Consider the following 9533-nt stretch of genomic DNA (forward strand, 5'->3'; position numbering starts at 1 on the left):
CGGGACAGCGCAGAACCGCTCGCAAACCCGGCTGTGAAGCCGGACAAACCTGGAGCGCGGGACACATCAGCTGCTGGGGGAAGCGGCTCCGGAGTGGAGCGCGTTCCTCTCTGGTGTGGCCACAACTCCTGGTCCAAAGGCAATCAAAAGAGACCGCACGGCCTCGCCATTTTAAGAGGATCTCCCACGGGTAGTTTTTTCCTCTGTCCTCCCAGTTGCAGGCAGCGACACTGGAAGAGCAGAGCCGGCAGATCTTAAGGACACTTTGTGTAGAGCAGAGGAGCTCTCGGTCCCCATGTGTAAGAAAGGAGGCACGGACGGGAAGAGACCAGCACAGCCGAGTCGAGACCCGCTGGTCCAACTCAAGGGCAAGCAGGAAACGTGCAGGCAGTGGAAGAAGGGACAGGCGTCCTCGGAAGGGTGCAGGAACGCTGCCCAGCTGTGTAGGGATGTGGTCAGGAAGGTGAAGGGCATGGCTGAAACTGAACCTGGCAAGGGCTGCAAAGAATAAGAAGGGCTTCTACAGGGATGTCATCCAGAAAATGAAGGTCAGAGAAACCATACCCACTGATGAACATGACTGGCAAACTAGTAACACCAGACAAGAAGGCTGAGGTACTCAGCAATTCTTTTGCCTCAGTCTTTACCAGCAACATCTCTTCCCACAGCTCCTGAATGCACTGGCTGTGACACAGAGACTGGGGAAGCAAATTCCCTTCCACAGTAAGAGAAGATCAGGTTTGTGACCACCTGAGGAACCTGAACATACACTTAAGTCCATGAGACCCGATGAGATGCACCCGAGTCATGAGGGAACTGGCTGATGTAGTTGCCACGCCAGTCAACATGCCCGAGTCATGGCAGGCAGTTGAAACCCCTGGCAGCTGGAAAAAAGGAAACATTGCACCCATTTCTCAAAAAGGTGGAAAGGAGGACCCTGGGAACTAACAACCTGTCAGCCTCACCTCTGTGCTGCAAAGGATCACGGAGCAGATTGTCCTGGAAGCAATGCTAAGGCACATGGAGGACAGAGGGGTGATTAGAGAGCCAGGATGGCTTCACCAAGGGCAAGTCCTGCCTCACCAGCCTAGTGGCCTTCTATGATGACAACACAAGTAGACAAGGGCAGAGCTAGAGATGTTGTCTCTCTGGACTTCTGTTAAGGCATTTGACATGGTCCCCCACAACATCCTTCTCTCTAAACTTGGGAGATGGATTTGATGGATGGACTGCTTAGTGGATGAGGAACTGGCAGGATGGTCACATCCAGAGGGTAGTGGTCAACAGCTCAATGTCCAGGTGGAGACTGGTGACAAGTGGTGTCACTCAGGAGTCCATCTCATCAATAACAGACAGTGGGATCCAGTGTAGCCTCAGCAAGTTTGCAGACAACAGCAAGATGAGTGGTGCAGCTGACATGCCTCAGGAATGGGTAATCCCCAGCATGAATACAGGCTGGGGAATAAAAGGAGTGAAAGCAGCCCTGGAGGGGACTTGGGGGGTGCTGGTGGATGAAAAGCTGGACATGAGCCAGCAAAGTGCATGGGCCCAGCAACTGAGCTGTATCCTGGGCTACATCACCAGCAGTGTGGCCAGGAGGTTGAGGGAGGGGAATCTGCCCCTCAGCTCCACTGGTGAGACTCCCCTGGAGCACTGCATCCAGCTCTGGAGTCCTCAGCACAGGAAAAACATGGACTTTTTGGGAGTAGGGCCAGAGGAGGCCATAAAAATTATCAGAGGGACAGGGAAAGACTTTTAGCAGGGCCTGTTGCAATAGGACTAGGAGTGATTGTTTTCAACTAAAAGAGGGTAAATTTAGACTAGGTATAAGGAAGAAATGTTTTTACAATGAGGGTGGTGAGACACTGGCATAGGTTGCCTAGAGAAGCTGTGGACGTCCCATCCCTGGAAACATTCAAAGTCAGGTTGGATGGGGCTCTGAGCAACCAGATTGAGTTGAAGTTATCCCTGCTCATTGCAGGGGGTTTGGACTAGATGAGCTTTAAAGATCCCTTCCAACCCAAACCATCCCATGATTCTGTAACCCCAATCTCCCCACCATTTTGTGATGTGTGTGCCTCATCCTCATCAGTCCAACTGCATTATCCTATGTGGGGTTTGACCTGCAGGACAGAGTGGAGCTGGGACCCACTCTGGTCACCAGCCCCCTCCTGTGCAAGGCTGTGGGAGCCAGGGCAGAGACCAGAGTTGAGCCTTGAGCTGAGCCTTAAGAGCACATCTGTGATACCACCATTAATGCCAACCCAAGCAGCTCCCTGAGCTGCTTCACAGGGCGTGTATTTGGGAACCTGCAACTTAGCCATGGACAGAGCAGAGGGCATGGAGGAGCTACGACCCACATCCCCCAGCCAGCCAGAGGCCCTGTCCTCACAGCTTGGTGAAGAAAGGGATCCATCACCACCTTGGGATGCTCCTGGCTCTCACAGCCACCCCAGCTTCACTCCAGGACCCCTGAGGGGGAAATGACAGGCTGCCTACTTGCTAGCAGCACAGCTGTGGGCTGGGCTGCCTTGATTTTGGGTGTGCAAGTTCCTCTAACAAAGCTTTTCCATCAGCACTATGAAGAGCAAGAGCTCCAGTCTACATTAGTAGAAACCCTGCAGATTTGGAATAAAAAGCAACACAGAACTGGTTAAAAACCTCAAATCTGCTGGAGGCAGGGAGAGCATTAGCTGGCCAGGGAGTGCTGCAGTGCCCACACGCCCTGTGAGGGACACCCTTTCCAGCTCCCTCAAACACAGGCCCCTCCAGGGGTGACGGCTGAGGAGGAGCTGTGCAGACAGAGATTCTAGCAGAAGCAGGTTTCAAAGCTCAGCCTCTTCCTGCCAGCCCTTGCCCCACAAGATGCTGGCAGGCACAGGTCAGCTTAGCAGAGGTGTCTCCTGTGGAGCTCCTTGGGAGAGCTGCTCACCCACTGGGAGGCGAGGACTGGGAGGAGAGATGGCCACACAGGCTACCTGCAAACTAGCCTAATGCCTGTCTTTGAAAGCTGTACAAGATAACCCTCCCGTGGTGTCTGCAATCCAGGGAGAGAAGCTGTGAGAGCTACTGCATGGAGCAGCCGTCGGAGGGCAGGGAGTCGTACAGGCAGGCGGCCACCGCCCTGCACAGGTAGGTCATGGTGCCGAACCGGCCGCTTGGCGCGCTGTCGTACAACAGGCTGCAGATGCCTGTCGTGGGATCCCTCTCCAGCATCTGGTCATCAGCACCAAGGGCCTTCTGGATTTGGGACAGAGAAGGAGAAAGGCAGCATTAGGATAAGGGGAGCACCCTCACCAGCTTCCACCCCAAAGCATCCTCTGTTGCACTGGCAGCATGACACACCAATGGGGAACAGCAGGAAGAGGACACTATTTTTGCCACGTCCCATGAACACAATGGGGCAAGAGGCAGGACCCTCCAAGTACGTGAACCCTGAGTAGCTGTGGGGAATGGAGACAGCAACCCTGATTGCAGGCCATGGCCCCTGCGTGAGGCCTAGTCCCTACCTGCTCCTCATAGAAGAGGTCATTGGCTGTCTGCAGGATCTTTTCCACAGCTATGATGCTGCCAATGGTGTGCACCTCCACGTCCACCAGCATGGTAAGCACTAAGATAGCCTCTACCAGCAGCTGCCTGTACTCTGGCTGGGGCACACGGTTGAGGACTGACTCCACATGTACAGCAAACTTCATTTCCCCTGGGGTCATCTGTGAGGAGGGAGAAAGAAATGCACCCAGAGCACTGCATCGCCAGCACAAGTCCTGAGCTACGCTGGGCACACACCCAGGGCTACCCAACACTAACCCACCTGCCCCGTCTCCCCTTCAGATAAACCTCCTACCTCTCTGGTTGTTGAAGAGGGGAGAACAAAACCCTCCACAGAGAGGCCATGGCACTGCAGAACAAGGAGAAGAGACCATGGTTATGGCCCAGAGAAGCACTGCACTAAGACACGCAGGTTCAGCCTATCAACTCGCTCCTACTTGGGCACTGGTGTGTGCTGCCCACACACCCCAGCTCCACCTCTGGCCTCTCTGCACAGCTCCCTCCTCATCAGCTAGGCATCAGCTGGAGCCCCCCTGCACACAGCACAGGGCTCTGCTCCCTGGCTTATCACACCACGGACAAGCAGTGCCCAGAGCTGCTTCAGCTGTGGCTCCAGCCCTGCTCCTGCCTGTCTGGCTAATGTATAAAGCAGCTGAGCAGACCTTGTCCCCTTCTCTGCCAGGGTCAGCACAGAATGAGGTGGGTCCTGCATGCCTAAAGGCAGCTCCAGCTCTTCCCCAGCTTTCCAGGGCCAGTTGTTTTCCAGGCCTTCTCAATGAAGTACATATCTTCTACACAGCAGTGGAGACAAGCCCCAAGGTGCCTAAGTTCTGCTGGCAAGGCTGGTGCCTGGGACCAGAGGCTCACATACATGGAGAGAAGCCAGAGGGACGTCCAGCTCACCTTCTGCAGGACCTTCCAGACCTTCTGGTAGAAGCCCACAGGAACACGGTTGAGGGCCCCATCCAGCCGCCGTCTCCGCTGCCACTGGCCCTGGCGGCCTTCCTTACTGCCCTGGTCTTGCAGCATGCTTGAAAAGGAGCCCTTGCCCAGCAGCTCCGAGTGCCCAGTGGACTGGGCAGACAAAACAAGGATCACAGAGACTGCTGCAAAGTTAAATACCTCACAAGAATGCAGCCTGCTGCTGCCCCAGAGTTTGTGCTCACCCAGCCTGGTTCCCAGGGCAGAGATGCCATCCCCTGCCCCCAGCAAAGCCCACCCTGCAGCATCCCCTGGAGCACAGCTCCTTTCTGCAGCCACAAACAGGACAGACCCCATGCATGCAGCCAACAAATGCAGGTTACCAGAGAGGACTTCAGGTCGGTGTCCCTGGACTGCACACTGGGAGGCTGGAGAAGAAAGGGAAAGACACCAGGTCATGCTAGAGCAGGGCAGCCATTGTGGCAAGCAGAGCAGCAGCAGCACAGACCAAGCTCAGGCCCCACAGGGCAATTATCCCAGGGGCTGTGGTTAGCTGTAGGTAGATTTGAAAGCTGCAGAAAGTCTCACATTAGCATCAGGGGAAAGGACTGTGCCAGGGCACGAAGTGGCTCTTGGGGCCCCACAGGCTGCTGCTGTGGCAGCAGTGGTTTTGTCCTGACTGGCACACAGGAGCAGGGATGCTGCTGCTCTGTTGGCTGCTGGCACAGGTATGGATTTAGACTCAGGCAGGCTGGAGGGACAGCAAGGTCACTGTCCATGGATGACCTTGACACACTGCAACACCAGGTTTCACACTGCTGTAGGCATAGACCTGCTGCATCGGCTTGGTCCCTGCAGGTCTGTCCCTTTGATGGGACCCCTTCTGGAGCTCAGGACTCCTTCTGAACATGCATCAGGCACCAGACGAGGTCTTTGTCATTTGTAGCTGGGCAGGAGCCGCTTCCCCCAGCAAACAGCTGGTAAGGCTGCAGGCAGGATCCAGTGATGACCAGTGAACTGGTGGCCTGGCAGGACCACTGCTGGTCATGGTACAGGAAACATCATGCCATCCCACTCAAGAAGTTTTTGTGGGTATAATGGGATCTATTCAGCCATAGCAGCTATGGAGCACAGCTCCCAGCTGATTGTAATGCCAATTCACCCACAGTTTAGAGAAGTCTTCCTCCCTTGCAGTCCAAAGACACTGGTCCCACTCAAAGGGGAGCTCCCCAAAGGTGGTGGGGCAGTGCCAGCCTTGGGCCCCCATAGCATGCTAAGCCATGCTGACTTCTTCCCAGGGAGCCAATCTCCTTCCTCTGTCCTGAACGGAGCAACCCTGAGCCTGCAGAGAGGGGAAGGCAGCTGATTGCTGCAGCAGGTTTGCTTAGGAAAGCTCAGTAACTCATGCATGCTCGGAAGCTGCCCTGGAGCGTGGCATGAGGGATAAAAGCTGGGGCTGCAAAGAGGACCAGGGTGGCTTCACCTTACTCCCAGTCAGAGACTGCCTACGTTTATCCAATTGCTGCAAGAAAAGAAGGAAATTAATTTTTTGCTGCTGGAATACTATGTGGTCCTCCCCCCTCCTGCACCTTCTCAAGCACCCCTGTGCTCCCCCTGTACTGCACTGCCAGAGCAATCCCCAGTCCCACTAATCCCCACTCTGCCCCCAGGGCAGGGCTGAAGCCAAAAGGAGCTCTTGAAAGCAGCTCAAAGCTTGCTGAAGCCCAGGAGTGAGCTTCCTCCTGCTCTGCCGTCAATCTTGCCTGTCCTGTAGCTGTGCATCACCCCAAAGCCTGGCAGGAGTTTTGCACCTGCCTGCACCTGCCCTCACCTGCTTGATCTCACTTTTCAGCCTGACGATGCCAGCACGCTCAGACTTGGTGGCCCCAACAGCCTCCACTTCACAGATGGAGACAGTGGTGGTGAACGATGCATCAGCCGAGCGCACTAGAGAGGAAGAGAGGTCTGGAGTGGGTACAGGGCTCAGGACACGGACATTCCCCATCACTGCTCAATGCTGCTTCTGCACACCCTCACCCTCTATCCCAACCAGCACAGCACAGAACTGCTTCCATTCAGGCCTAACGGGGCCAAGTGCCAAACTAAGCAAAGCCCCAGGAGCCAGAGGACTCTGCCTCAATCCCCAGAACGTGGCTCAGCACCACCCTACTAAAGACTGCAGCTTCTCGCTGGACCCCTAAAGTGCAGAAGCTGTGCTGAACATGCAGGAAAGCTACGGCTCCCATGAGCAGGAACACCTGCAGCTGGTGTGCTCCACACGAGGACCCAGCTTTGCCCAGAGATGCCCTTGTGACCCTGCTGAGAGACTCACCACTTCTCTCCACCCCAAATTCCTTGCCAGAGAGGATGTGGTAGAGAAGGTTCTTCATGTCTGATGGGCTGAGATTCATTAGGTTCTCGGTGGCTTCTCCAGCTGCAGAGAACAGAGTTGGGATATTGGACCCCTTCACAGCCCTCTACCCTGCACCCCATTCTGTTAGAAGGGGGAACACTGGTACAGGAGCTCATCCTCCAAGAACATACACTAACTCCAGGTGCTGTATACAACGAGGACTCTTCCCCATGCCAGCCCAACACATGTCTGAGTAGAGGCAGCAGTGAAATCACCTGCCTGTGCTACCCGAGAGCAGTTGCAGATTCCAGCTCTTTCAGACAGGGTCTCATCCTGGCACTGAGCTGCCCATTTTTAACAGCACTTCTCTTTCCTGGCTGACAGGGTCCCAAGCACTGCAGCACCCACCCTAGCAGGGTGCTGCCCCTGCTGCAGGTACCTGAGCAGTGCAGGGAGAGCGCCAGCTCCGTTGCCATCACCTGGATGATGAGTCCGATACGGATGCGGAACATCTCAGCGAAGAGTGCGGGCTGTGTGCGCATGTACATGGCCAAGTACACCATGATCTCCTGGAGGGGAAGAGGCAGATCACCCCACTGATGTCGGTCAGGGCAGACACCCAGCTGTGTGGTCCCCTGCTGCATCAGTCCCTCACCTGGGTGAGTATGGACACACTGAGATTCTTCTCACTGGCTTCATCAATGAGGTGAACAAGCTCCTCGTAGGGGATCGGGCTGGGGAGGGAACCAGTGGCAGAGCAGGTGAGAGGCTGCAGAGGAAGCCCTGCATCCCTCCTGGTCTGTACAGCCCAGAGAGGAGAGGGACAGGCTGGGGACAAGCCACCCAGAGCTGCTCCTGCCCACAGACTCCAGAGCAGCAGGCTCACATCCAGCCCCAGCCACACTCACGCAGAGATAGTCTTCTCCCGTGGCTCTGGAGGCAACCCCACTGTCAAGTGCTTCTGGTGAGACAGGAGGTCAGTGCAGGCCTGGGGACAAAGGGCCACCCCAGGCGTCACCAACAGTTCAGGTTCTGGGGCCTCAGCACAAGGCAGAGGGAGATAGAATTGATGCAGCCATGGTTCACATGAGGTCCCTGAGGGACCTCAGCCCACTAGATGCTGGGTGTGTGGCTGTTACCTCATCCAGAGCTTCCACCTTTTTCTTGAGGATGCCAGAGATGTAGCGGATCAGGGCCCACTGGCGCGTGTCCCCCACCCGCATGTACAGCTCGGTGAGGAGCTCCTTGACAGTAGGGCCAGGGTCACTGTCAAGCCCTGTGTGCCACTCGGGGCCCCTGCAGTAAAGGAGATGCTGGGTTGCAGGCAGCAGGTCACCCTGCAGCAGCCCCAGGCTTTGCAGGCTGGGACATGTCAGCTTCTTCTGCTCAGTGAACCAGCAAGACTTGGAGCGTATCGCACTTGAGGATGTGGAGCATGTAGAGAATGTCTGCTTGTTCCTGCAGCGTGGGGCAGATGCGCAGCTGGTCCACTAGGGCCTTGCAATCCACATTGCCAGCCTCATCATGGGGCAGGTTCATCTCTGCATACAGTGCATGACTCTGGTGGGATACCCATGCTCCTGGTTAGCACTGCCGACACCCTCATCAAGTACTGTACAGTTACAGACCAAGGCTGTTCATCCACAGATACTGCCCCTCACCAAACACCAGGCCCTCCCCATGCAGCTCCCCAGCGACCCCCTGGCTCCAGCTGAAAGGACAACACTGCTTGGGAGGGACAGGGCTCACCTTGGCATCCATGTCGTGCTGGGGGGGAGAACTCAGCAGCTTGACCGACTGCTGAGATGCCTGGAAGATCTTACTGGGGACATACATTCCAACATCTAAAAGAAAGCCAAGGTTAGTGGAGATGCTTCTCAAACTCAGCCACCACTGCTGTGCCCCAAACCACCTCACCTCTGACTCTACTCTCCTTACAGCAGCCCCTATGGAGAAGTTGGTTGTGAGAGAAGCAGACCCTGCCCACCCAGTTAAAGGAACACCACAGGGAGTGGCCAGCCCTTATCATTCAGCAGTTTCCAGGACAGCACAGGCACCAACTCCAAGATACTCCATGACCAGGACAGACAGAACATGCCTTTGCCCAGGCAAACCTGGGTCACTCTGCAGTCCATGGCATGATCCCCTGAGGTCCCAGCATTGCGCTGCTGGGAAAGCTCCCAAAGCACCTCAGTCTCACCCTGGCCTTGAGCAAAGGTGCTGAGGGTGCTGGAGTTACTCACTCTGGACATGAAGGTCCTTGGCCTTGGATGCCAGGGACATAAGGTCACGGGTGGTGTGGACAGCAGCTCGGAAGCGGCTCAGCCCTCCCCGCTGGGCAGTGGGAGGGAGGTTTGCGTGGGGAACCGTGCGCTGCAGCAGGTGGTCCAAGTACTGAGCAACCTCATCATATGTGTCCTCTGGAAGGGGGGCAGGAAGGGAGAGGCTCAGTCGCTCAGTGCCAGGGCACCCCAGGCCCCAGAGAGCTCCCCAGCTGCACCCTGGCAGGGCAAAGTTTTGCTGGCTGCACAAAGCGACAACACAGGGCTAGTGCTGGCAGCCAGAGGGACAGACAGACAGGGACAGCTAGACAGGGACAGCTGCTGGCTCACAGAGCATGTCAGCCCTGTCCTGGCATTGCCCTGCTGCCTGGGACACTGGCTGCCAGCAGTGACCACCCTGGGGCCCCGAGTCTTATGTGGATGAAGGA

At 56.1% G+C, this 9533-nt stretch overlaps 1 protein-coding gene across 1 annotated transcript in view; it reads right to left on the reverse strand.

The window, feature by feature from the left end:
- Positions 1-3066: 3066 nt before the first annotated feature.
- Positions 3067-9533, reverse strand: part of PHKA1 (phosphorylase kinase, alpha 1 (muscle)) — a gene marked incomplete at its 5' end in the record, with an annotated part of 19286 nt that continues 12819 nt past the window's right edge. Inside the window, 15 exons of the mRNA XM_010003455.1 lie at positions 3067-3240; positions 3510-3710; positions 3845-3898; positions 4453-4623; positions 4854-4898; positions 5954-5992; positions 6302-6417; positions 6803-6904; positions 7263-7392; positions 7479-7557; positions 7732-7811; positions 7963-8119; positions 8244-8383; positions 8573-8667; positions 9067-9243. Of these exons, the coding sequence (XP_010001757.1) occupies positions 3067-3240; positions 3510-3710; positions 3845-3898; positions 4453-4623; positions 4854-4898; positions 5954-5992; positions 6302-6417; positions 6803-6904; positions 7263-7392; positions 7479-7557; positions 7732-7811; positions 7963-8119; positions 8244-8383; positions 8573-8667; positions 9067-9243 (1760 nt within the window). The remainder of the gene's footprint in view (positions 3241-3509; positions 3711-3844; positions 3899-4452; positions 4624-4853; positions 4899-5953; positions 5993-6301; positions 6418-6802; positions 6905-7262; positions 7393-7478; positions 7558-7731; positions 7812-7962; positions 8120-8243; positions 8384-8572; positions 8668-9066; positions 9244-9533) is intronic.

The sequence above is a fragment of the Chaetura pelagica genome, unplaced genomic scaffold (assembly GCF_000747805.2).
Source record: "Chaetura pelagica isolate M959 unplaced genomic scaffold, ChaPel_1.0 scaffold938, whole genome shotgun sequence".
NCBI classification, from domain to species: Eukaryota; Metazoa; Chordata; class Aves; order Apodiformes; family Apodidae; genus Chaetura; species Chaetura pelagica.